The sequence below is a fragment of the Dermacentor albipictus genome, chromosome 1 (genome assembly GCF_038994185.2).
Source record: "Dermacentor albipictus isolate Rhodes 1998 colony chromosome 1, USDA_Dalb.pri_finalv2, whole genome shotgun sequence".
NCBI lineage: Eukaryota > Metazoa > Arthropoda > Arachnida > Ixodida > Ixodidae > Dermacentor > Dermacentor albipictus.
The window spans coordinates 409,278,233-409,305,397 of NC_091821.1; the positions used below are offsets into that span (position 1 = coordinate 409,278,233).

The following is a 27,165-nucleotide window of genomic DNA, read 5'->3' on the forward strand; positions in this document are numbered from 1 at the left end:
AAATGGCAGGGGCATGTGCCATTTTTTTTTGTAGGCTGAATGACGAGTGAAGGCTGGCAAAAAGTGCATCCCGAAGGCTGGCGGAGTATTTTGACAACTGGCCTTGCTACGATGTGTGGATAAGCTGATTTTTTTTTTTTTACACATGCAGAAACATGATAGAGCACTTCAAGTTTTTTTTCTTGTTTCCCAAAGTTAGTTTGTTAATACATTGGCAAGGTGCAGGGCTTCAGCCAATGTCCATTGTATTTATGCTTCTGGCTGTATTGCTGCTGTAACCATCCACGTAGGCTACAAGGAGCTGCTCCTGTGTTACATTGCCTCTGGGCGTCGAGCTGTGAATCGCCTGTGTGTTCATGGTCTGCATGCATTATTTATGTTTGCCTGGGTGTGAAAAAGGCTTGTTATAAACAAAAGACCTTTTTTGTTAGGATCTTATTGTTTTTAGTTCTTCAGTTATAAGACATAAGAAATATTTGTGTTGAATCATGTTTTGTGATTCCATGTTCATGAATGTGCTAGTGTGTTGGCAGTGTATGTGCGAAATGTACACAGCAATCCTAGCTTCATTTTCCCTGACAGACGTCTTGAATGAAGAGTGGGAAAGGAGGTATGTGAGGTCTTTTCTGCTATGGGCCTGATGCTGACATGAGGCAGGAGCACTATGTGACAGGCTTTCTGCTTCTGAGAAACAGAAGCTGAATTTAATGCCGCAGATGTCTCGGACTGCTTCAGTCCTTTTTTAAAGTTTGTGTTCTTGGAACCAAATTGGAAGAAAAAGTGCATGCTGAGATTTAGCTTCACATCATGGAATTTCATGTGCTTAGATTTAATCCTGACCTGCTGTGGCATGTCGTGCAGCTGAGAATTTCACACCACGATAGCTCAGTGGCTGCAGCATTGCACTGCTAAGCATGAGGCCGCAGGTTCTATAATTGGCCACCATGGTGGCCAGACTCCAGCTAGGACAGAATCCAAAAAGGCTTGTGTATCATGCTTTGTGTTTGCGAACCCTGAGGTGGTAAAAATTAGTCCGGGCCATCTGCTGCTTCAACCATAGCTAGGGTTCTGCATTTTTGGATTGATCGAGTAAAGTTCAAAAAACACTTGCCGATAAAGAAATTGATGATTCAGATGTATTCGAAAAACTCAATTTTATGGGCCTTAGTCAGGATCACGTGACGGTGCTGTGACAGCAGTTCCGGGGAGGATTGTGAGAAGCTGGAAACATTCGTTGTGAAAAACCAAACTCCTTCCACAATCTGGCCAACAAACACGTTCCTAAAGAACAATAAAAATTAATTGCCCTCAGTAATCAAGGAACTAAATGAATTTGTGTAGAAACCATCAAGGATAATTGTCAACGTAATCAAATAGCAAAATGCCTCGAGAATGCTATTTGCTTTGTTAAAGGAATAGTGCTTCATAACATATGTTTTTACATTAAGGATGTATACGTAGTGCTTGTTATTTCATTGTGTAATTCTGTAGAGAACAGAGCCGTGGACCAGCACATCCCTAGTGGCAGTACAGGTGCACAGCACATGTGTCTCAAAGAGCTATGACAGTTGGTGTTTGGCAATGGATGCACTCTGAGAGGTTGTGCTCCGTTAGCGTTTTTGCCTTTGTTCCGACTTCCGACCAGCAACCTCCAACTGCCAGCCTCTTGACTACGAAAATGGCCAAAAAGGCCAAGGAAAGCTATTCTTAAAACTGAGGGCATAGTCTTTTGCATAATGTGTGCAGTCCGCTTGCCATTCACCTGCAAGCTCCACTAAGTCTGCAGAATAAGTCGTCTGCTACCTCATTTGTGCGGACATCCACTGCTTGCTGAACATTGTAGATAAGTAGAAGTACTGCGAAGTCATTAATAGCCAAGAGTTTATACTGCTGTTGCAAAAAAGTGGAGCCATGCAGTTCGGTGAAACATTCCTGCTTTGCACTGCTCTAGTGAGTCATTCTTGCACCGCACTCAGATCGTGAGCCCCGAACGTTGAAGGCGAAACTGCCAGCAGCATTTGACATTCATGAGCATTTGTTTTCTGCCATTTTGCCCCAGTGGCAGGACATTACTTTGCAGGCAAGCGATTCGGCATATACTGTTGAAGAAATCTTTGAGGCTCTAATTTTCTGAAGGATGCATTACTGGCCTGTTCGTTATGCACTGTGCTAGATTTACAGGTTTATTATACTGCTAAATGTTGGGTGTTTTTATTTATCTCTATAGATCACAAAGATCATGCCACAATAACGGATTTCAATAGTTCTAAATATGAATGATATATTACACAAAATTGCAACTATGATAAATTCTTGTGCAATTGAAAATGTTGAAATTTGAAATGTTGAAATGTTTGTTGAAATGTTGAAATTGAAAATTGAACAGTATCCTGTGGGATACTGTTCTTATTTTTTTTTTCAATCAAGGTTGTTTTTTATGTATTGGCACAAACAAAAGTTCGATATAATGGTAAACATGGTGAAAAACGTAAATTCCAACACACTGTACAAAGAAAGCCTTGATAAACTAAGATATTTTTGCTGAAAAAATTGAAAAAAAAAATGCTCCGACTTTGCCCTGAAATGAACTGAAAATGCAGAACCCTACTTGTAGCCCATTGTATAGCTTCAGGATGTTAAACTCAAAATTTTAATTCTTGCTAATCTTACTCTGTGTTAAAGGAGAAGTGTTGGTATAGGGTCACACAGTATTTACTGTACAGAAGGATGGCTGAATGCAAATGATGATTGTTGAACAGAAGGATGGCTGAATGCAAATGATTGTTGCTGAATGATGACTAAGAGTGTGTGTACTGAAGTATCATGCCTTTTTTAATTGCAGTGATAACGATAGCCCTTAGGTCAAATTTTAGTTCTCATGCCTTAACATTAGAACCTCTTCTTAACTTTGCGTGTACACAGCTTGAGAGTGGCATAGATTTTTACTTCTGGTCTTGAAAATTGCAGGGAAGTCTTTGGGACACAGTTCGTCATAATAGTAAACATGAAACGCACACACAGGACAAATGGCATCTTTTCTTGCTGACTCTTGCATACCTTCATCCTCTTTGATGAAGTTGTAAGACGTGTGCTACAATGATCTTCAGGCATGTTTGCCCATTTGGCACTACTGCCTGATCATTATCTTTTAAGTGTTTGACTCCAATGTGAACTACTGCGTGCATGGTCTTGATATGCGCGTTTTTAGGACTTTTTTTGTTTTGTTAGCTACAGTAGTTGCATGTTCATGCAGTTGCAAACAGTGTGCCTTTAAAAACAATATGACTGCATAATGTCACATTGTTTCCAGCTATTCTGGCAAAATAATATATTCACAAGTACAATGTCTGCATTTGTGTACGTTCACTTTCTGTGTTTTGTCTTTCTGTGAAACGCAAGTTTTGAGTGCAATAGTCTCTTGCGAGCAGCAGTGTTCACACCATAAATCTCTTTGCTCTCTATAGGGTATGCATACATGACTAGGCAAGGCATCTTTGTAAAGTGGTGGCACATTTGGTGACCAAGGCTTCTTTTTGTGATGCATTTTAGAACGTCGAGCTTCATTGTGCACGTGTGCACAATATTTAGTCACAACAGCTATTTATATTGGGGGCATTGGATGTGGTTGAGATTCCTTTTTTTTTGTTGTTCTTTTTGTCACTTCAAGAATTCTTTTTAGAATGTTTTACATGATGATGTTCTGTGCAACAAAACTTGGAATTAGAATTGCTGCAGAATTTCTATGTTGAATTATTATAAATAAAAAGCATTGCGCAAAAGACATTGCACATCACGTACATTTTTATTTGTCATGACACACCAGGAAAGAGACGTACGTCACATTTGTATTAGTAGTCACCCACTGTATATCTCAACACAGAAACCGAACAAAACATATGCAATTCTGTGTGAACACAAAAACAGAAAAACCGAATGCTTGGCTATCCGCCAAGCTACCATCTAAGCACTCGTAACAATGTATGACACAACCATCTAAGGAGGCAGAGAACTACTGAGTTGTAATGATTACGAGGATACATCATGGACAGGCATGCATGTTAACTGGACCAGGTATCGTATCCACACTTTTCTTTTGTGCTGTTCTACGTCTGGTGTTTAATGTCGTCTGTATGCCTATATTTACTTGTCTTTGCACATACAGAAAGTTGGACCCTTCTGTCTGTACTGATTTCACGAAAGGCATCAGAATGTGTAGGCCTCAACAGTCTAGGAGATGAGGCCTGCGCAGTGCTCACATGTGATACAGAGCCACGTAAATTTAAAAGGATCGGGATACAAATATGCTTTTTACAAACGGGCATATCTGCCTGGGCGACAGGTATTTTCGCATGCATGCATGCTTGGGAACATACATGTATTGGATGGTTGCATATATGTACACATGCATTGTTTTCCAACGGGCCTAGTTTGCATCTTTTGTATATTTTCTCTTTCATATAAATTTATGTAGCTCTATACACCCTGTAAATTTCCAACATGACATGTAAGATCACAATCATGCATATTTATATATGTATATAGCCATAAAGAAATGGCAAATAAAAACACATGTTTACACAGTAGGTCTGTACTGCGGACACTGTCACGTTAAGTTTGTATTGCAGCCTAAGGTTATAGGTTGCTGAAATTCAAAATGGAGCACAGGTCAGGAGTAGATCTTGTCTACATTAGGCGGTATTTACAAGCATCACGCTGGCTCTTGGGGCGTATGTTCGATCAGCCATTTCTTTTTGCATTAAAGGACAGACAGCGTTCATGTAGGACAGTAATGCTTGCACACCTAGTACATGCCTTAGCAAAGTCAACTTGGTTTAAGGACAAGGGGTTAACGTGACTCGAAGGTGCCATGCCACTCTGTTTCAAGATAGTGTAAAGCATGTATACACATAAGGGCATGTGGCTACTGAAGATTTATGTTGTAGCAGCGATATGGTATTTTCATTTATGACAAGGAAGAAGACCACTCGGGACTTCAAAACGTTTAATCTTCATTTCTTATTTTTGTTTTGCTGTACTGAAGGGGACTCTGATAATCACTGAGCATGCCGAGTTGGAGCTTTTGCATTGCTTTGCCAGGAAAAAAGGGTTTAACTTAAAGACCTTAGTTTGATAATATGATTGAACTGGTGTGAAAGCTAATGCATGCACGATAAATGCCTTTCTTTATTGCCGAGAAAAGTCGTACTGCACGGCTGCTTATTTAGTGTGTGAAGTTCATGGTCCTTGCCTTTTATGTGCCCAGAGCTCATTCCATCGCATACCATCAGGTAAAGAAACTTTTGCGCCACTGATCGGTCACAGTATCGAGCCTTCGAGCTGTTGATTCTAAGGCTGACATTGGTATATATGTCAATCATTACACGTGACCTATTCGGCGCTCTTAGCACGGGCGCGGAGGTATAGGCACCTAGCACCGGCCAAAGAGCGTGCTGCGACGCTTCCATTTAATATGACATTTCAAACGACTAGAGAAGATGCAGTTGTACTTCATAGCTCGCCTGAGTGTGACCTCGAAGAGCTTTTGCAGAGTGGCGAATGTGCGTTGTCTGATTTTGTTGGCTTGAAAAGCGCTACTGGGCAACAAACGCGCGGGTGAAGGACACGCACGACACGTGGACAAGCGCTTATCCATGCGTCATGTGCGTCCTTTCCGTGTGCTCTTGTTGCTCAGTAGCGGTTTTTCGTTTCAACATGAACAGAGACGTCCACTGTTAGAGGGGAACACATGAGTGCAGAGCGTGTCCAGATTTTTTCTCTCGCAAGAATTCGGTCGCCTAGCTTTGCAGCAGATAACTTGTGGTTGGTGGCTCCGACTCCTTTCGACGTGCCTAGCTGTGCAGTGCACTAACATTGCTTGCGTGGCAACTTGCAGCTAGGGCGCCAGCAAAGTGAGAGCTGTCCATTTGAGTGTTCTCTTTAACTGCGGACTACACTACAGACAACTAGATCCAACCTTGACCCTTCATATTGGCTTCCACCACTCTGGGTGTTGGCACTGCTGTCACTAGCTTCAGCAAAGAGTTGTGCAGCGCATGGTATGGGTGGAATTTCTAGTACATTCTATGGCTAGGGTGTCTAGCATGGTGAATGACAGCTGATGATAGAGGCGCGTCCCGAAGTGTAGAGAACTGTCGGGTGGCGTTTAATTCAGCGCTGTATTCCATGCTAATGAGAAAGACTGTGATGGAAGAGCATCCAAATCGCGGGCCAAGGAGGAAGAAGGGGAAGAAGCATCTGCCATCCTCTCCTCCAGAGGAGCAGCCGAGGCTTGCTCATGGAAATTGTGCCATTTTCGCGTTGACTACTTTCCTTGACACTGCACTTCTGCACCGCAACCGTGCCACAGACCATTAAATATATGATTTAGAAAAAGGGAAAAACCATATAACGGCGTTTTGGATGCAATTAGCACACTACACAAGCTTAGATTTACGTCAGGGTGTAACCAACTATTTGACAAGCGCATGCATACATCGGGCATATAAACCTGCAAGTGTTTTAATGTGGCCTAAATAACTTGCATACAATTAATTTTTTTGTAAGTTCTTCGGCTACCCGCCACGGTGGTTCATTGGCCATGATATGCTTCTGAGCACAATTGGTCGTGGGTTCGCTTCCCAGCCTCATTCCATTGTGTGATGAATGTGAACATGGTGGTGTACCATGCTACGGGTGCGCGTTAAGGAGTGTATGGTGCTGAGAATTAACTCGGAGCCCTCCCCCCACTATACAGCGTTCCTCATAACCCACTGTGCCGTTTCGGGATGTTAAACTTAATCATTAAGCCCCTTGTATATATTATGCGGTGTTAAAAGCTATAGAGCATTTATTGACCTGTCCAAGGTGACGAAATCGCCAAGGGTCACAGTACCATCGATCGGCCCGCACACTTGGTGTGACTCAGACTTGCCTTCTCGAGTACAAAATGGGTGATAAATGTTATGGTTTTCTGGAATCAGTGTATGTAATGCGGTCCTCCGCGCACGACCGGCAGCCTTTGTACTTCTGGGAGGTGTCTCCGTGCTGCAAGACAGAAAACCAGCACTGTCTGCCTGAAATGTATTGGCAGCATCCCTTACCACCTCTTTAAGAGGCGAGTTTTTAATTTCTAGGATCACTTCAGCGGGAAGACAGAGTAGTAGATCTTTATGGAGACACACCGGATGGCCTGATAAAGGAATTGAGAACGAAGCAATAACTTCAGTTGCAGGGTTCCTTCAGTACGTTTGTTGCATTACGTCTTCTTCCAATGCGAGATCTTGGTGTAATTGTTGTGGGGGGCTTGGACCTTGCCACAGCAGTCCCCTGACACGCATGAATAACACCGATGTGACAGTCGTGTTCCCAAGCCGTACGTCGTACAGGCGCACTCACTGTATGCTGTACGTGCCATCTTTCTATCTCAAGATTTTATCCTCTCTCTCTCTCCCTCTTTTTTTTTAGCACGTCTTCGTTTTGCCATGGTAAATGCAAAGCGGTAGTAAGACACCAATGGACGCACGTTCGTGCCTGCGGGTCAGCTTCTCCGGCATACAGCAGGCCCCGTTATGGTGAATCAATCGGAATTAGTATTGTATCAATATATTTTTCTCAACTGCGAGTTAAATCGAGACCAGGATCGCTTCAATATTGAGCGATTTATCATGTCGCCAATTATTCAAGCCTGTATACAACCGTGTATCAATCAGCTGCGTGCATTGACGAGGATCGGAAGCGTCCACACCGGTAGCAATATAGCATTGAGATGGCAGCCAAGGTTAAAGTTGCTCACAAAACCGTTGTCACAAGACGTGAACCGTCGGTATTGCGGAAGAAGCTTCGATCGCAGCCTAGCGCCTGCTTGGGGGTGGGTGTGCGTTTCTTAAGTGCAAAGGCACCGCGCTGGCAAAGGCAACGCTGCTATATACCGCGATTTTTTTTTTCGGTTGAAAGCGTAAGAACGCCCTCAAAACGGGCGCCTTGGGTTTGTTCGCTATATCCGGTGTTACGCCATAACCGGGTCCTGGTGTATAGGGTGTGCGCGATCCTCAAGATCTGGCACCAGAGAGCGACGATAGCCCCGTAATGGTATATTGCAGCTTGGAACAGCAGACCGGTTGAAAGATACGCCTACGAGGTGGCGGCAGCATCGGCTCGGGCGCGAGGAGGAGCCGCCAACGAGGCGCTGTTCGAGTCCGCGCCTTCCTGGCAGAGCCTGGCCAGCTTCCGGCATGCGAGTGGTCCTAGCTTGCGCGCCGTGGTATACAGCTTGTCGGCGGCCCACGAGGCAGGGATGCAGGGGCAGTTTGCAGGTCCCGGCCAGTCGAGGCCAAGCTTGTGCAGCAGCTGTTGGAAGTCAGTGTTCTTGAGCGCGCTCGACTGCACCTCGCTGAAGGCGACGATGGGTACACTCTGGCCCAGCAGCGTGTAGTGCAGTGTCACGGGCTCGGCATCATCCAAGGGTCGGTTTTCTGCGACGTTTTGACAGAAATGAAGTGACATGAGGGCAATGACGCAGCGGCCGCCGCCCGAGCCAAGAGGCAGCCCACATGGGTATTTTTTTTAAATGCGAGATGAAGCCACATGTAACTCTGCAATGCACAAAAGTTTCACATAAAGGAAGATTAGAACAACCTGTTCACCTTTGTTTCTGGCCATGGAGAGTTCATTTGTACGAATACAATAAAATTTTGTTTGAGTTAAAACTTATTTTCATATAGGAACTAATTAGTAATTGGTTTGCTGAACTATCCCCAACTGGGGTAGGGGAACTTGCTTCAGCGTAGGAAAAACGTTTTCATAGGTTCTATAGGCCGTGCATTCAGTTTCCCGTCCCTAAATAAAAAAAAAGGCATCAGAACAACGTAGCATATAGTACCTTAGACACAACATAGTACACACGGCAAGGAGGGGGTGCAGCATAGGCGAGGAGAAAAAATGGAGGCGGAGGCTATGGCTTTGTGGCAAGAGCGCGCCTTCGGAAGTACGCGGATCTCGTACTTCGCAAGGTGCATCGGCTTCAGTGGTCTGTTCAAGTAAAGCCTTACATACGCAATGCTATATTTCCTGTAGGTATGAGAACGAGAACAATTCGATTCCTATGCATGTTCGAAAGATCGCTGTAAGAAGGCTATTTATTAGTTGCGCATGCAGGGGCTCTCTTTTAAAATGGAAGGTCATTGCTTCCGAGTACTTTTCTACTCGGAGTTATAGCGGGAAGAAAAGCTTACGTTATTTATTACCTTCGCAAGACCACAAAAATCACGTCCTCACGTCACACCTTTTTTATCTTCTATAGCTGTCCGAGTAAAGTAAAGCGCTCTATGAAAAAAATAAGTGCAGATCCAAGCACGTGTTGGAATCTACATGAAGCGGTAATTTAAATGCTTCGCAACTAACGGTGATGCGTAGAAATTTGTTTTCTTTCCTTCTCTGCGACGTGTATAGCCTCATGCAATGTATGTTTATCACCCATTAAAGTCACGACTTTATTCTCATAACAATCTCTTTGTTTATGCACTACATCGCCCACAAGCTATGCTGCAGTGCAAACTCGCAAGCAGGCGAATGGACAGCGTGAGATGAATGCGCAACAATCTCACTAGGACGAATGCGGTGCATGATGCTTGTCGAGGGAGGAATAGTGATGACACCTGTGTGCACAGAAAGTATGGCACGTATCAAGCAGCATTTAAGGATTGTGTACCCCTTGCACAAAACGGAGGGGGCCGAATGTCTACCTTTTGTATGTAAATCGAATATGAATAATAAGCGCTAAATATCTAATTGAATAACAAATAGTCAAGCGAAGACGCCATGTTTCCACAGCACGGATATTTGTTCAGTATATTTAGGCACCACATCTGACTGACTAGGGCAAAAGAGAGAGAGAGAAACAGGTAACTATCGAGGACAAACGATCATTTTTTATACACAAGTTCGCTAATTGTCATTAAAGAAATGCACGAATAGCCTTTCAACATGTTTATAGTCTGTTTTCAAACAAGATTTCCGGGAATGAATGACTGCTGTATAATGGTTCCCGAAAAAAGATCGAAAGTCGAGAAAAAAATAAAATAAAAATAAATAAAAGAACAGAAAATCTGCTTAGGCATTTGTGTGTCGTAAACACATGTAAACAGACATTTTACAACACTGGTTGTAGCGTAAAAAATAAAGCTGCTACAGGACTGTACTTCCAAAAACGCTAAATGACAGACTACAAGCAAAAACCACGGTTATCATGTAGGCTTCTGCCGCGAAGCCAAATACAAAGCTTACATTACCCATTTTGTATATGCATTGCTTCAAAAGCTTTTCTCATTGTTTCACTTCTGGTAACTTGCAATAGTTTGTTTCGCAGACAGAGAGCAGTAGCAAGACGAACAATAGGTTATATTTGGTTAATTACGAGAGTATTCTAAAATACCGAATAATTTCTTTTCGAATACGAATACAAGTAGTTAGCATGAAATATTCGGTTCGTATTTGGAACTTCGAATATTCGCCCACCCCTAGCACGTGCCCATTCTGGAGGAGTGACACTGAACGGGCACACACTCAGTGGCACATACTGAATAACCAAATAAAAATGAAATAAAGTAAATCAAAGGAACCTTTAAATTAACAGGTTGGTGTGCTTTAGAAATATCTATGAACCAGCATTATTTACTCAGGTTTTATATAGCAAACAATCTTTTGTTGTGCATAACAGAGATGCGCTTACTTGCACTAGTTTGTCGGTCAGCATACGAGGGTTTTATAAACCCGTTCTCTGGTAATTTCGTTCGGTGCATATATAAGCTTCGTATGTATCAACAAGTATACCAACGATCCCAAAATGCGTCGAAACTTGGCGTGCTCTGCTTTTGTTTACGTGATGGATCACCTCTTCCAACCGTGCGCTAGATTGCTCCCAACCATGACAGTTCAGAGTGCCAGCTCATGCGTATGCATCCCATTGGCCAGTGAAAACGAGTTCGTAACAGGCGTCAGGGCTACGTAGTGATGCCGGAGGGTGGCGAGCTGGAGGATTAGGTGAACCGGAGAGAAAGCGCAGGTGGCAGAATCAAAATGTTCAAGCCTGTTTGGAGCCCCACGGAAAAGTGCTCGCGATAACTTCCAACGATGAAGTACTTACTTAACTTGACGTAGCATACTTCTAAGAACTTCTTCTGAATCCACTGGAGCTGCTGTTCGAATCCACTGCCTTTGAGCTTTAGTACCAAGTCTGTGATCTCTGACCGCTCCTCGCTCTCGATGTTTTGAGACTCCGGCTGTTCCTTAGGCTTCGAAGAATTTTCTAGAAACTGGAAAGTAATAAAAACGAATTAAAATTTGTATAATAGGTTAACATGCCGTAAACGATCAAACCGGGCGCATTCGGCTTCTGTCTCACCTGTTTTTCTTTTTGTTCCAAATTTTCACATTGAGAATTCGAGATGACACGCTTGTACTTCAGCTGGTCCAGTATCTGCAAGAAATTCACAAGCAAACGTCCACGAATAAATAAATTTCTCTGGCATTCACCAGCACTGCTGCCGCAAATGTGTGGTTTAAAATTTTCTTTAGGAATGTCTTCAGTAATTTACAGGTTACATTTTACGTGAACACGCGACACAATTATCTACTTTTCGTGCGAACACTTGACGTTAATTATGTAGAATAAACCGCAGAACTCTAAACCACAAGAACCTCAGGCAATATCTAGCTCGCTTGCAATAAGACGCCAGCGGGGCCTTCATCTCTCGCTATCGTTCATCTCCAAGAGGATGAACGGCTGTTCGCTCATAGTTTGAGATTGCTTTCGGTTCAGGTGGTTTCAAATGGAAAGCCACGAGTGGTGGCTTTCCATAAGGTGAGGGTATGATCAAAACCTGCATTGTCTATATAAGACCTATACGACGGCGCTGTCTTCTTGCCACCAAAAAGCGGCCGCGTTTTTTTGTCGATTCAATTACGTGCGTTTGTATCAACAAACGAGGTGTTAACCTTAGATATTTTATTAGACTGGCCTGACAACCTTGACAACCGCCTCCCGATAAGGTTCAGGTGCGAACTAGGGAAATTTATTTCTCCCTTGTCTACCGCCTATCACAAAAGTGCTTTCCGCAGGCCATAGCTGTGGCAGGCCAGACTGCACACTTTACGGCGGAAAAAGTAAGTGCACTAAAGAAAAGTTTAAAAGGAAGGAAAATACAAACAAGCTTTTCGTTATGTTTGCACTGTGCACTGATTTGATTGTGCTGTCTCTCCGCGTTCCTTTATTGTGGCAAGTGGCTGGGCCGCGACATCCGCTTTTCTTCTTCATCATTACACCTCTATTAAGTGATATGCCAGCTCGCGCAGTTCGCAGTGTTTTTGCAGTGTACCTCTCTGCGGGTGCGGCGCACGTCGTTCCGGCGCAGGTGCTCGACGATCTGGCCGACGGGGTCGCTGTCGTACTCGAACTGGAGGAAGCACCAGTAGAGCGCGTTGTCGTCGCCCTCGTCGCTACAGTCGCTGCTGTCGCTGCTGTCGTCGTCGTAGAATGGCGGCACTACCAGCGGCTGGGTGCTGGATGCCGAACCGCTGCGCTGCATGCCAGGTATGTTCTCCGAGTACAGCTCTGGGTTACGTCCGGCGAGCTTTAGGTACCGATTCATCACGTAGCCCACCAGGTCTTCGTACAGCTGCAGCACGTACACGCGCGCGAGCGTTGCAGTTGCATTGCGGAAAGCGTCGTTGTATTTTTAGCAAGGCTATACAGCCTATTTCACTCATTTTCTATTTTTTTAATTGCAACTTGAAATGAAATGAAATGAAATGAAAGTTTATTTTCCATCTTGTAAGGTACAGATCTTGTAAGATACAGATGGAGGGGTGGAGGAAAAAAAGCTGTCCATTGAACAGCTTGACAAGTCCCCCATCCCTCATTTGGGCAGAGGCAGCATCACATTCTTTCATTCAAATATACGCATTTATACCGTATATACATAATTTTGCACATCATATACATTACTCAAGAAGTCACGAAGATTATCAAAGAAAAATATACATATAGTGGTCATAGAAGTATTACAAATCAATCGCGTACATCAGCCGGAGCTCATTGAGAGAGGAAGAGAACAGATTGAAACCAACCGAATTGTAATAGTTTAGGAGTGTGGGTAATGTATACCTCAGACACTGTTTCCCATAGTTTGACCTTGGTGTCGGTACTGCCCAGTCTTCGAAGTGTCTTGTGCTATATAGTGGTGGTCTAGTTTGCAATTGGGCGTGTTTATGTAGATTAAAAATATTCTTATAGACTTCTGCCTTATAGACACGACTTAATCGATATTTGTACAAATTATACGCTGGAATTACACCGGTGTTCATGAAGAAAGTTGTTGTCGATGCAGTGTAGGGAGCATTATATGTATGTCGGAGATATTTTTTCTGTACTAAGTAAATATGCTCTAGATTGCTGGTTGTCGTGTTTCCCCACACTAACTGACAATAGTTCAAGTGTGAATAAAAAAGGGAATTATATAGCAAGAGTTTGATGTGCGTAGGAAGAATGTACCTTAATCGGCCTATTACACCTGTTATTTGGCTCAGTTTGATTACAACATTTTTGACATGATTATCCCAGAACTTCGTTGGTCATTATCCTCTAGCCGGAAACGCCCTACATTACCTGCTTGCAGTGTGCGATGGCCGCATATTTCAAGCAAACCTGTTGAGAGCAAAGGCCGACAACTGAATTTTATTGCAGTTAAGATTTTTTTTTTTTTGCTTTGCAACCTTTCACCCCCAACGGTTTTCTACCTGCAGTACTTGATGATTTTGTGAGAGGTTTAATGAGCAGGAAAAAATCTGTTGTGGGGCTTAGCGTTGGAAATATGACAAGAAGCTGAGCCAAAGTACTGGCTACCAGAGCTCGGCTGAGACAATCAAGACATCACACCAAATGGCGTGTTAGTTACTGGGCATATCGTCTCGCTGTAAGACTACAATGCTTTACCGCACAAATTTATAAGGACAGCCGACTCACGTACGTATGCACGTTTTGAAAACTTCCAAAAAATTAGATGTTAATTTGACGAGCTAATCATTTCACCCGAACCTTCGCTATCGACAAACCGCTTGCTTTTTTCTTTGCATACACGGTTAGCACATGGACCGTTGTTTTCGCTGTCGTGAAAGTATAGAGTACGAAATATTTCTATATCTGTAACAGTTTGCGTTCAAATAAACGTTTATATGTCTACGCCTTCGTGTAGAAATAGACAAAGCCAAGCTAGAACACATAAATGTGCCCCCCCCCTCCCCCATAAAAAACAAACAAACAAAAGAAATGATGAACAACATATGCTTCATTATCTGTGATATGCGATAGACCACCTACGTGCTGCAAACCTTTCCCTGCTTCATGCTGACCGGTGTGTAGAGACAGTATTTTATTTTTCCGTATCACTTATTTTTGATCAGACTATGGAAGCGACTTATATTTCGTTTATGAAAAATGTGGGTACATTTGGGATTCAATAATAATTTTATTTCTGTGTGATTGGAATATGAGGCTTTTTTATCCTGTTCGCAGTGGTCTGACTATGCAGCACTCTCGTGAGGTTGGCCCTTCCTACCCGCAATGCTGTCCTCTCCCGGATCCATCGCAGACCATTTATTGTTTTGTCTCCTGTAAAGCGTGCATCGCCATGTGGCTTCTGATGGCGAGGAGAAGCTATCACACTGTAAACTTGCTTTTTGCTCTGTAAAGCGTGCACTGCCACATGCATCACCTTGATGAGGAGAAGCCACTACACTTATTTGTAGTTGTTTCTATTTATAGTTGGCTCCATCTGCAGATGCATCTACCAGTAGTTGCATTGACCTGTAGTTTGCTCTATTCCAATTTGAAGCAAACTTAATATCTAAATGTAACATGTTGGCCTTTTTACCATACGTATTAATGGGAAAGTATCTGCTGGTACTATTTTTGTAGAAGCGTCCTGTAGTACTCTTGTTCGTCCTTTCTTGCATTTCGCTGCTCACAGTTTTTCGTCGGCATACTAGCATAAGTCATCACGTGGTCATTCAGTTGAGTTTTGAGCCATTGGTCCGCTCTTTTAACCGGTTTTTAGTGTCAGCTTATATATCCCGCTGAGTGTAATAATTGTTTCACGTAACGCTTGTGACGCACTGATTGTTTACAAAACGTATGTATGGTTAGCATGTGTGTTAGATTATTTAACATAACTGACGTGGCTGATTTGTAGAGTTTAACAAATGTATAAGCTGCGTGATACGATATCTCACTGTCGCATGGACGTACCTCGGGAATTTCGGCTCCTTCATTCAAGATGTTGACGAAAGAAGATAGAATACTCGGATGGAAGAGTGCTTCCGGACGCTTTAGGTCTCCAGCAACGTGATGCATCATCGTGAAGACGCAATCGTTGACGAGTACGCTGAAAAAAAGAAAGAGGAATTACAGCTTGACGTATTATTTTAGCATTGGTATGCTTTGGCTATTCTTTCTAGGATTGCAACCTTTTCATGTAGATATTACATTTGAAATAATTTGAATGCGTGTGCTATTTTACAAAACGTGCCTTAGCAAATTAGTTCGAGTGAGCCGTGATTTACCTGTTTTTTCGGTAATCTTTCAACACCACACCGTATCTTTCCATCACCTCGACTGTTGCAAACCTGGGAGAGAGAGAGAAAGAAGCAGCGCTTCGTTGGCAACCGTTCAAAGAATTTAGTTCATACTCGGAACAAACAAGTTTCAGATGTGTGCACGAACGCTGCCGTTAAACACAGATCTGGGAAAGTTGGTTGTAAAATCGAACTGTTGAGAACGATTGTACCTGACGAACCTCCCCATGACATTTTTGTACGAATGCAAATGGCATTTTGGCGTCTCTTAGTCTTTTCCCTGTTAAAATTTATCAACATGTACGAAAATGATGCCAAATCAGAAGTATTAGGTCTCATTGATCTAAACTGTTTTAAAATAATTTTTGTGGATCGAATAACTTGAAAGAGCGCTAAGGACTGTGCGAAAGATTTAAAGAAAACTGTGATGAGTGCTCACTTGCAACAGAAAATATGCGACATTGAACGTATTACTCATCAGAAGAATGAACGCGTTCGCATCCGCAAAATCTTAGATAAATTGTGCCGAAAAACTGATATAGCAATATTATCACAAATGCAAGGTGCACGCAGATAGCAAATTAGTAGATAGCTGTACGAAGTAAGGACAGTTGTTTTATCGGCCGTATGAAGTTGTAAACATTCGCTTACTAACGAAATTACAATGATAGAATGCGTAAGCGTGACTGAACAAGGACGTAGAAAGAAGCAGGCGCACGAAGACATCGCTGTCTTTGTGTGTCTCCTTCTTTCTACATCCTTCTTCAGTCGCGCTTACAAATTCTATCATGGATTCAAACCAACTAGCCCGTCAACGTGTTTTAACTAAATTAACCAGTATGGTGTCACGCGCGCACAGGTAAACATGAACACACATCGCTCGAGGACAGCGAAAACTGCCTGTGAAAACGCTGGAGGAATCGTGGCAGCAGCCGCGAACCAATTGACCTTCGTGCATATGTCGCTTCAATGCGTACGAAACGTCGAAAGCACAGCGCGTACGAAGCTACGGGCACTACGCGCACTACGCAAACATCGCAGATCGCTTTGAAGATGAGGCCAGCGTGGGCGCGCACTTTAGCCACGTTGCAGACCGTTTTCAAGGCACACGAGCGCCGGCAACGCGTCCCTACGGCGTCCGCGATTCGCGTAACCAACGCCGTAGTAGACGCCACGGTTGTGTCCACTCTGTACGGAGCGGAGGGCGAGGAGGACATCGAGACACCGTAGCAGCCGCCGGAGAAGAACGCCTCTCCTCCCTCGCCTCACCCCTCTGCCTCGGGCGCCACAGGAGAGGGCACGCAGGGCTGCGTTCCTCGCTCGCGCATGCGAGATTGAACCGCGTTTGCCGGCTCATCCTGACACCATGCTGACACACTTTCACTCATACGGAACCTCACAGCGACGGCAGAAGTCCGCCTGGAATGTACATATAATTGCTATCGTAATAAAAAGAAATTTAGCTGCAACTCTGGTCCTTAAACTTTTGCACTCGACTGTACGTGGTTGACCTATATGTGTTTTTTTTTCTGTATTGGACCTGATACTACCTACATGGGCTATTGGTCCAACAATTTTCTACGCATTCCTTGTATTTAAATAAAGCTTATTTTATGCGAAGCATATTACGAGAGCTCAACCCAGCTCCTCAGGCGCGGCGGTGTCGCCTTCAATACCACGTGACGCCGTGACGTCACGACAGAGGAGAAACCGGGCTCCAACTCGCGCCGTCGCTCGCGGCGTCACCCCCCGCATCGGACGCGGTGAGCGTCGAGCAACGCAGCGTTCGGCGCGACAACGATTTATTCATGAAGTGCAACGCCGCAGACACCGACGACACCGGCTTTTCTGCGACACGAGCTCCTTAACGCTGTCGCGTTGAAATAAAGGCTACTATGCTTCGCATCCTGGGCGTACTTCGCATATTACGAGAGCTCAACCCAGCTCCTCAGGCGCGGCGGTGTCGCCTTCAATACCACGTGACACCGTGACGTCACGACAGAGGAGAAACTAGGCTCCAACTCGCGCCGTCGCTCGCGGCGTCACCCCCCGCATCGGACGCGGTGAGCGTCGAGCAACGCAGCGTTCGGCGCGACAACGATTTTTTGATTGATTGATTGATTGATACCCAAAGCGTAGATTTCGAGTATAAAAACCATTTTGAAAAATAAAGTATGGACACGGTAACGCTTGGCATCCTACGGGTTCGGTCATCTTAGTTGTAGCAGAGTCCTTCAATGCTTTTCAGTTGCAGCAGAGTCCTTCAAAAGCATTGAAGGACTCTAGTTGTAGGAACCCAGCCGAGTTTAGGAACATAAGCGTAAGTGTACCGAGGCCGCCCGTCGTCGTTATGTGGCTCGGATGTCTGAGGCCCACACTGCCCTACTAGAACGAGAGCGGATTGTCGAAGGTGAGCGCTACAAATCAATGAAACCAGTGAACCAGTGGACATAGAATAATTTAATGTCGAAGCGCTGTGCACATGTGACGGAATCTAACATAATGCACATAAATAATTATAGCACTTCAGTTTAGTAAGACATTTCACCTTCAATAACTGTGTTGTTCCCGCTTCATATACCACCAATTCCCACACACGTTACAACTTCGGCCGCCGTTTCGCTCCAGAAAATAAACACGATTCGTGAGAACCCTTTTTCAAACTTAACAAGAATCATTCGCGTCACGTCGCGCTCAACTAAGGTTGTGGCTCCCGGAAATTTTTATCTTCCAATCTATAGTTTTTCTTGTATTCTATTTCGTTCTCGTCTTGCTCCTGCATATATTTATTCTGCAATAAATATTTAGTGTTGCCTTGTCCGACGTGCCAGTTTATCGCTTCTTTGTTTGCAAAGCAACACACTACTATGATCTTTACTCAGGTATTCAGATGACCTTTTTTGGCTTTAGTATAGTTTAGCGGAAGGAGAAGTCAACGGAAATAACACATACTGCGACAGATGTCCGAGTATGTCGATGTCCAGGCCGCCCTCTGTCTTTTGGGCATACTCCAGAATTAGAAGTAACAGATGGTTGGTGATGATAAGGTCCACAAGTATCTGGCTCGGCATGGCGTTCCACTTGCGGATCAGCAGTAGCGGAATATTGCGAAGGTCTTCCAGACGGGCCAGAGACACTGTGGACAAGGGCACTCGTATTATCAGGGAGGTCACATTCAATTAATATGACAATCAGTTCTGCGGAATTCCGCAAGGGAAAGAGAGGTTCATGAAGGAAAATTCTCATCCACCCGAATGTAGCACGATGCTACAAAGTAAACCCTTGCATATTTTTCAGAAAGAAAGCTTCGCAGTTGAAAAAAAAATTCGTGCTTGTAGGGAATCCAGGGCGATCCCAGACCAGGACGATCTCGAGCCAGAGCGATCCCAGACCAGGACTATCCCGGACCAGGACTATCCCGGACCAGGATGATCCCGGACCAGGATGATCCAGACTAGGAGGATTCAGGACTAGGACGATTCCGGATCAGGACCAATTTCTTTCTCAACTGCGAAACTTTGTGAGAAACCCGCATGGGTTTCCTTTGTAGCTTCGAGCTACATTTGGGTGGATGACAATTTGCCGTTTCATCTAATTCAGTTAGGCGAGATAGAATTATAGGTGAATGTACGAGTGGATGCGAGTGTTCGTGCGCGGGAGTGATTATTAGCCTTTGCAGGTGATAAGGCATGGCTTCATCCATATTTGTGTGTTACAACAATCGACATGGATTCTAGTACATCTAGTAGAACGGTAATGTTAGCAATTGCCGTGGCTAGAAAAACACGGGAGCGTCGCGGGAGTGGCTGGGCTATAGAAAAAAAGTACATCGCATCTACGGCAGTTATTGTGAAGGGTGCCACTGTCAGCGCCGGTCTACTTACCGCAAAGCCGACGCATGTCGTCACCGACGCCCTTGAAGCGGCTGTTGTACGTTCCGATGGCGGCGATGAATTCGCGGAAAGCGCGAACCACAAGGTGGTACCTGGAAAGGAACATGATGACTGTCATGCTGGCGCTGTGAGATTACAAAAGCGTAATATATATATATATATATTTATATATATTACGCTTTATATATATATATATATATATATATATATATATATATATATATATATATATATATATATATATATATATATATATACATGTATATATATATATACATGTATATATATATATATATATATATATATATATATATATATATATATATATATATATATATATATATAATACCCTGCTGACCCATACGACACATTTTGAAACCATGGAATTCCGATAAAAATGCAATCTCACAGTTTTTGCTTTTTTATTGGTCTAGCGATGTTGCGATAGGCGCAGGAGGTCGCAGATACTGGGAGTTCTCCGCCAAAGCAACCAGACCAAAAAACGGAGGTGCGGACTTCGCAAAAGAGAAGTTTATATAGAGAATGCGTACAAATAAGAATGGGTGAACAGGCTTCGGAAGACTGATTAACAATAGGCCCGCACGACTTTAATTACTGTTGGACGTTCCTGACTCGCCGATCCATACTTGTATGTAGGAAAATCAGGGGTGGTGACAATCCTGGCTGGTGGCAGCTGTCATAAATCATTAGTGGTTGTTGACGCAGACTCACTTCCAACAGCTGAACTCTGAACCCTTGTATTGGCTTAATTATAAGACTACACGTAGCAGATTCAGTATTACGTTTAATTCACGTATTGTTACAACCGACTTGCATGCGACGTAAATTGGTATATCTACTTGCGTTGGCCATAAACTACCGTTTGCCGGTTATCTAATTTCGTATGATGGGTAGCAAAGAGCCCTCAGACAGCCCGGTAGCGTGCTTGGCATATCCGCATAGAACAAACAGAAAAAACATTCGCCATGTCTGCTATCGAAGAATAACGGTTTAGTTTGCCAACGTTCGGAGTTCCTCTACCTTCAGCATGAAAACAATGTGCTAAATATGTTTAAAAAGTCCATATTATTTAGAAATAATGCGCTCTCGGCGGCAATGACCGGGCGGATATAAGAGAGAGAGATAATTTAATTGAAAGAAGGCAGAGAGGTTGGTCTGAGCTAAAGTGCTCTAGCCTGCTACTCTGTACGGGCGAGGGGGAACGGGGACATAAGGGTGGATATAAACATTCCGTAGGAATCGGGGGCCGAGTTGACAAAGCTCTTTCTTGACAATTTTTGTTTTCGCGTCAAATTCGCCCATGTCACTCCTGCGTCTTTGGTGCAAGAGCAACTGGCAAGCGCGTTTGTGCTCTCGCACATTCGTGCTATGCAATGTGACAGACGCGGCGATCATCTCAAAGAACTAGCTGGCGCTGTAACGATCGAAGTGTACGTGCGATTGCGACCTATTGGAATCAAAACGTTGGGCTGCTTTGCTGGGGAACCTATGCTCTGTCCCTCTGTCGGGCATGTAATCCGTTCTTCTTTTTAAAGTGTGAACTATTCGGCAACCCAGCAGTAGCACTCAGCAGCTGCGGTCAGGAAATTCCGGGAGAGGGCTCGCAAAAAATAAAAGCTTTGCTTTAAAAGCTATATGCTGGGGTTTTACGCGCCGAAACCACAATATGATCACGAGGCACGTCGTGGTGGGTGACTCCGGATTAAATTTGACCAACTGGGTTTTTTTAGCTGCACGAGCATCGAGTGACACTCTTGTTTCTTGCGCAGCATTTCCGGTTCACCTCCCGAGACGACCGGGTAAGAAATTCAAAATAAATCAGAAAAGATCGAAAAAAATAGTACAGTACGAAATTCGTGGGTTTCATTAGAGATATGATACCAGAGCATAAGTTTAGTAAAGCTTGAATTACTGAAGTGTCTGGAATAATTAGAGTTCATTATAAATAATCGATAACCGCACACCAAAGCACACAATCGGAGACTTTAGAGACCCGCCAGTTGAGCACGACTTTGGCGAAATTCCTGGAAACCCGGAAGTAGAAGGCGGGAATAATGACGTCATTATTGACGTCACACACAAGACGGCGGCGTGATACCTAACCGCATAAATAACGGAAAACAGTTGCCTGCCAGTTCGGTTCGTGCGTTGCGTTCGCCTGAAGCTAACCTAAAGAACACCAACGCCGAGGTGCGAGTGCCACTAAGAGACACCTAAGTCAAAGATGAGGGTCGCCTACTATTTTTTTGGCGTGCTGTCTAAGTACACGAGTGTTTTTGTACCTCGACTCCGTAGAAATATGGCCGCCGCGTCCGAAACCGAATTCACAAGCTCAGCAGTTGGCGCAACGCCATAGCCACTAAGCTACCGCTCCTTCTTAGGCAGTGGAAAATAGTCGAGTGTGTGCGATTTCTGGCGAGCAACATTATTCGTACCTCTTTTTGAGCAGCTTGGATCCCTCGGCCGACTGGTGCTGCGGCATGTCCAGCTCTTGGCAGACGGCGATGGCCTCGAAGACGAGCAGACCGACCACCTCGATCGAGAGCACAGGCCGCACGTGGTGCAGGGACAGGCCCAGCGCGGTGGCCAGTCCCGTGAAGTATCCCACCACCCACAGAAAGTGGCAGCGGTCGATCAGGCTCGAGCCCTGCTCGTGGTTCACCCTCTGCGGAAACCAATCGAAATGCACGCCGCGTGCTCGGAAACGCTACAAGTCCAGTGCGCAGGCTCACGCTCAACGTTCGGGTCGTTCATTTCAAGTCTGTGGAGATTGGAAGAGTTGTACCGGGCCGGCTCTGAAGAAAGGTCAACTGGAAGGTCGGATAATGCTTTGATAACGTTCCTTTGAGAGATAAAGAGAGATGGAGAGGTTGGTTTATTTGGGGAACAGCAGAGAGGTCGGCCTGGAGTAACAGTCTTATATCCTGCTACTCTGCTCGGAGGGAAAGACAAGAGGTGAAAAGGAAGATATGAGGAACGATGATGAGGATAGGCAGTATTTTCCTTAGGGATGTTTGTAGTGTAGCGATCTGCATGCGTGTTAGAAAGCTGACGGCATTTTTTTTGTCACAGTTTATCTCGAAAGAAAGCGCGAATGATTTCGCTCGTCATAATTTTGGCACATAAGTTTATATTGCTGACCCGTTTCTGACGGACCTTTTTTCCGCTGTTCATGGTATAGTCTCGCTTATCTCAAGATAGGTTATAAAAGCATTTGAGATCTATAATACCAACAGTGATTTTTTTTGCTCCTTAATGTATGCCCCTTACATGCGGCATTTAAGTCTACATGCACACACCTCACAGATATCAACAACCTATACAGATATGAGCGAATGACTTCGGATATTTTCAACGCTCCTTCTTGCGCGATAATCAGCGCCGTTATCACCGCTGTTCTACACGAGTTTTCTAAATCCAGACTCTGCTTTCGCAGAGCCGTCAGATGGCTCTTGCAAAGCATGACACACGTATATTTTGCTGATAACTGTGGTGCTTATCACACTCGCAGCTTCGCATCTTGTTTAACTAAGTGTTGTGAGGTACGCATACAAGTGCACATACTAAAAAAATTGAGTGGGTCGTTTTATATAAAAACAATTGCGGTGTAGGAAATCGCCGTGTAGGAATATACAGAGGAAAAAAATTAGTAGTCATTGTTTATGCTCACCATAAGTTCAGTCACCAGAGGTCCATATCCGCTGTGCAGAAAGCTGATTGTGAAGTTCTGAAGCATGTTGCTGTAGAGAAATAAATTTGTGGAAGAAAGAAAAGAAAATGCGCACGTGCGACATTGTGAGGGGGAAGAATCAACGAAGGAACTGACGGGTACAGACACGGTGACAAAGAGACATAGAGACGATACACGGGATCAACGTGACAGCCGTCAAGCAGCCCAAAAGAAAGCTTTTACGCAAATGGGAATACCATTATGCGCAGAAATCCCCAAATCATACACGAAAATGTCAAGCGCATGTGCGCAAAGGCACAGGCTCGACCCGGTACTGATTGCAACAACGTCTTTAACCTCGTGTCTCCCTTCCTGATTATTTTTCTGTTTCCTGGTGCTTAGGCGCGCCGAGTTGAATATGGTATACTCGAGGACTCCAAGGGAAGTAAATTTTGCACGAGGAAGTTTGTCTGCTTGATGCTTCCTTTTTCATCAGAGCTACACGCTTGTATCACTTCTACGAATGAGCGCGACTTTTGGTTAGGTAGTATTAGTCATAAACGTTTTTTAGAGCGCAGCTCTTTGGCGTCCGTTCCTGGGTTTCGCGTCGGCGTTGTCGTCGGCCTCGTAACCAGCTCCGCCCCCCTTTCATCCCCCCAGCGCTAGCAGCGACCGACTGATACCGCTGGATGCCGCTGACGCCGCTAGAGAGTCAAGATAACGTGACTGCATAGAACACCGTCGCCGCCATGCAGAAAGAGGAGGAAAGGGTCCCCCCCCCCCCCCCCCTGGTTCTTAGCGCTGCGGAAGCGAGGGTATCATATTGTTTGTGTCGGCATCGGCGGCGTTGTCCCTGAAACCAACTCCGCAGCTGGGGTTGACTCACTATCGGCGTCAGCGGCATCAGTCAGTCGCTGCTATCTCTTCCCTCCTCCCTTTATCGTGTTGTCCGCTTGCTGCACGCGCTTCTGCCCCCATCGTTTGCCGCTGGGTGTACACGCCGCCCCCCTCCCACCCCTTCCTGCGAGTCTCCGGTTGTCAAAGCGCCGGCTCGAACTTTGAAGTTGGCGAACTGTGCGCCGCAAAGTTGCCCAACGGCTTGCTGGTAGTAGCTGCCTACTTCGCCCCTACCGCACTCACGAAAGACGTCGTGCACTTCCTGCAACTCGCATTAACCGTCCATCGATCCACACCGATGTTAGTAGTGGGGGACTTTAATGTTGACATAAAGACAAACAGCAATTTCCTAACACTTATGCGGGAGAACATCCCGTTCCTCCCGCTCGTAACGCGTCCCACGGCTGTGACAACCTCGCGAGGCACTTGTATAGATCTCGTCTTTGAGAATCAAGCATTGGTGTACCAAGTCGAACATATATCAGTCTATTTCTCCGACCACAAAGCTTCCTTCATGACTGTCAAGAACTGTTAGTGGAGTCTTTGTTAAAGGAATACGTGTGAAAAATAAAAAAAAAATTCTGTGATAGCGCATACATGTGTTGCTCGATTTCTTTGCCTCAATCTATCGAAAAGGTGAAACAGCTTATTTGCTGCGCTCAAATTTCGCATTAGGAAGTAACGTAATCGTCGGTAATCTTTTTTTCTTCGCTTCGTAAAACAAACGTCGCAAGCTATCCTAGCAAACATGTTTACCTTTGGCACATAGATTTGGTTTCTTTTTTCTCCTCTTTACATCCGTACCAACGTCGTTAGGCATGCCGCACCTTTTAAAGCAATGAATTTGTTCATACACTTTGGCTGTTACGTATTTTTTCTAGTGACCACTTAGCTAGTCTATTTTCTCTCGACGCTGACGGGAATGTGTTATAAATGTGAGGACCTTCATTCCCGCCCTCCTATTGATGTGATAAATCGACTAAGGCGTAAGAACAAGACGCGACTTAATCCATGGGCCACGGTGTGAGGTATTTATGTTTATGCGTCGCCTTAGAGGTCGTCATGTAAGGGTGCTTATATCTAAGGCAAACACTCTACATTGCGCAAGGGTACAATCGGCCCTGAAGCAGAAGAAAGAAAGACCACACAACAGCGGTCTTATGAGGAACAAGATGCCGTAAACCTCGGCGTTGCGCTCTTCATGCCACGACACGTGAATACAGAGTATGAAAAGAACACGTGAAGAGAGAGTATGAAAAGACGAGGAGGGACGGCAAGCTAGGCGCCCAATAAAGCGAGCGTGCGGCATTTTACGTAAGCAGCTAAAGTGGGTGTTCTTACGGTCACCACGGGCATGTTCTGACGCTCTAACTTGGGACTAGCCTGTCGTTATCTTTCGTATGCGTGCTGTGGAATGTTGGAACGCAGCACACTTTTACGCTTCCCGAACTCAGAACTGGCGTGCTCGCTGCCAAGCGCTCTTTCGTACTCTTGCACAAGTAATAGGGGCACGCTGTCGCTAACGCATGGTTGGTTCATGAAACACTTAGCTAAGTTTGGTGTTTCAAAATTAAATCACGCATGCTTCCCCCTTTTTAAAGAGCGGAACAAAGTCATTACGAGTTTTGGAATGATTTCATGATATAGCGTTAGCATTTCTTTGGGTAGCTCTTCCATGCTGAGGAAATAAGTGCAATCGTGACCATGTTCATTTATTGGACTGCCCTTCGGACGAGGAAATGGCGCGTCGGTGTTCGGCACACAACGCTTCTCGTAACGTCGATTTTTAAATTTATATTTGCCGCAAATTTATTATCCGGTGTTCAGTATGACCTTTACAAAAGGAAGACATATCGTAAAGTTGGCCACGCAGGGGTGTGCGTGTTTTGCCTTCATCGTCCATAAGTGAGACGAAACTGCCGACTAGTACAATTAAAACTTCTCGACTCAACAAAAGCACACAGAGAGTCATGCATCGAAACGACGGACGACGAAGCGGACGAAGGACGTGAACCCACGTACACACACCACCAGCACAAGAAGCTCACAAACAACCAAAAAGAGACCGCAAATGTGTGGCCAGAATACCCTTCCAGACCGGCACCCTCCTTCTCGCTCGACTGCTAAGTGAGATCTGTGATAGGCTGAAGCAATGTCATCTTTAACCGAAGTCGTTTCCATGAAACTAAAGGGAGAGATTAGAGAGTGTGAACAAGTTAACTGGACTCTTGAGCTGCGCTACAGGAAACGTGAGAGTCTGAGATTACACTGCTGCAGCAGATCATAACTCTCACTCGGCAGTCTCGGCAAGCGAAGGGGTGACAAGGAGATGGCCCGGTAAGGACGGGTAGTGGCGGCGGGACGTCGAGGAGGAGGGTGTCCCCGTCGCAAACGTGTGGCCATGGTCGAGCGACGCCCGGGGCGCGTTAACCGACAGAAATTCAGCGACTCAGCGCTCCGTCACTTGCTATTTTCGCTGGGGACCGTACTCTGCGTACAACCTCACGGGCTGCGGTGTAATGAAACAACCGCAACCTGGCTATAGAGTCCTTTGTGTGGGGACCTTTCAAGTTGCCTTTCTCTACCCTAACTTTTTTTTCCTGATTAACCTTATTCCCCGAAGATTTATCTCTTAGGAACCCACAAATGCGCGTTCCGGGTGAAGAGCCTTTCTCTCTCATTGCGCACCAAACACAAAACATAGTCAATGAATACAGCAAGCGAGGTGTTTTTTTCCTTTTTTTAAGGAGACAAAGCTAGGCTGAAAAAGCAGTGCCAATTGTTTCTACAAGACCAAAGCCCCGATGAAGTACGCAGAAGTCGCCAATGACCAAGCGACATCGCTGGATTTTTGTGTACTAACGCACCCCTGGACTGCCGTGGGAACTGCATGAAAACATTGGCATAGATGCGGGTGCGATAACTGTACAATAACGGGGAATCGGGAAGTGAAAAGTAAGAAAAAAAAATTCAAGAGGTAGGTAGGAAGGGAGCCTGAGCTTAGAAAACTAACGAGGGGCCCAGGGTATATAGTTTGCTTAAGGGGATATAAGGGATGGC

At 44.8% G+C, this 27,165-nt stretch overlaps 1 protein-coding gene across 2 annotated transcripts in view; it reads right to left on the minus strand.

Moving 5' to 3' along the window:
- Window positions 1-125: 125 nt before the first annotated feature.
- tim (timeless) overlaps window positions 126-27,165 on the minus strand; it is a 67,178-nt gene continuing 40,138 nt past the window's right edge. For both annotated transcript variants that reach the window (XM_065451826.2, XM_065451825.2), the window contains exons 9-18: window positions 23,209-23,278; window positions 21,974-22,203; window positions 19,509-19,609; window positions 18,577-18,760; window positions 15,613-15,675; window positions 15,299-15,434; window positions 12,372-12,671; window positions 11,399-11,473; window positions 11,141-11,309; window positions 126-8,471 (exon numbers count right to left, since the gene is read on the minus strand). In XM_065451826.2, the coding sequence (XP_065307898.2) occupies window positions 8,131-8,471; window positions 11,141-11,309; window positions 11,399-11,473; window positions 12,372-12,671; window positions 15,299-15,434; window positions 15,613-15,675; window positions 18,577-18,760; window positions 19,509-19,609; window positions 21,974-22,203; window positions 23,209-23,278 (1,669 nt within the window). In that variant the 3' untranslated portion in view covers window positions 126-8,130. The remainder of the gene's footprint in view (window positions 8,472-11,140; window positions 11,310-11,398; window positions 11,474-12,371; window positions 12,672-15,298; window positions 15,435-15,612; window positions 15,676-18,576; window positions 18,761-19,508; window positions 19,610-21,973; window positions 22,204-23,208; window positions 23,279-27,165) is intronic.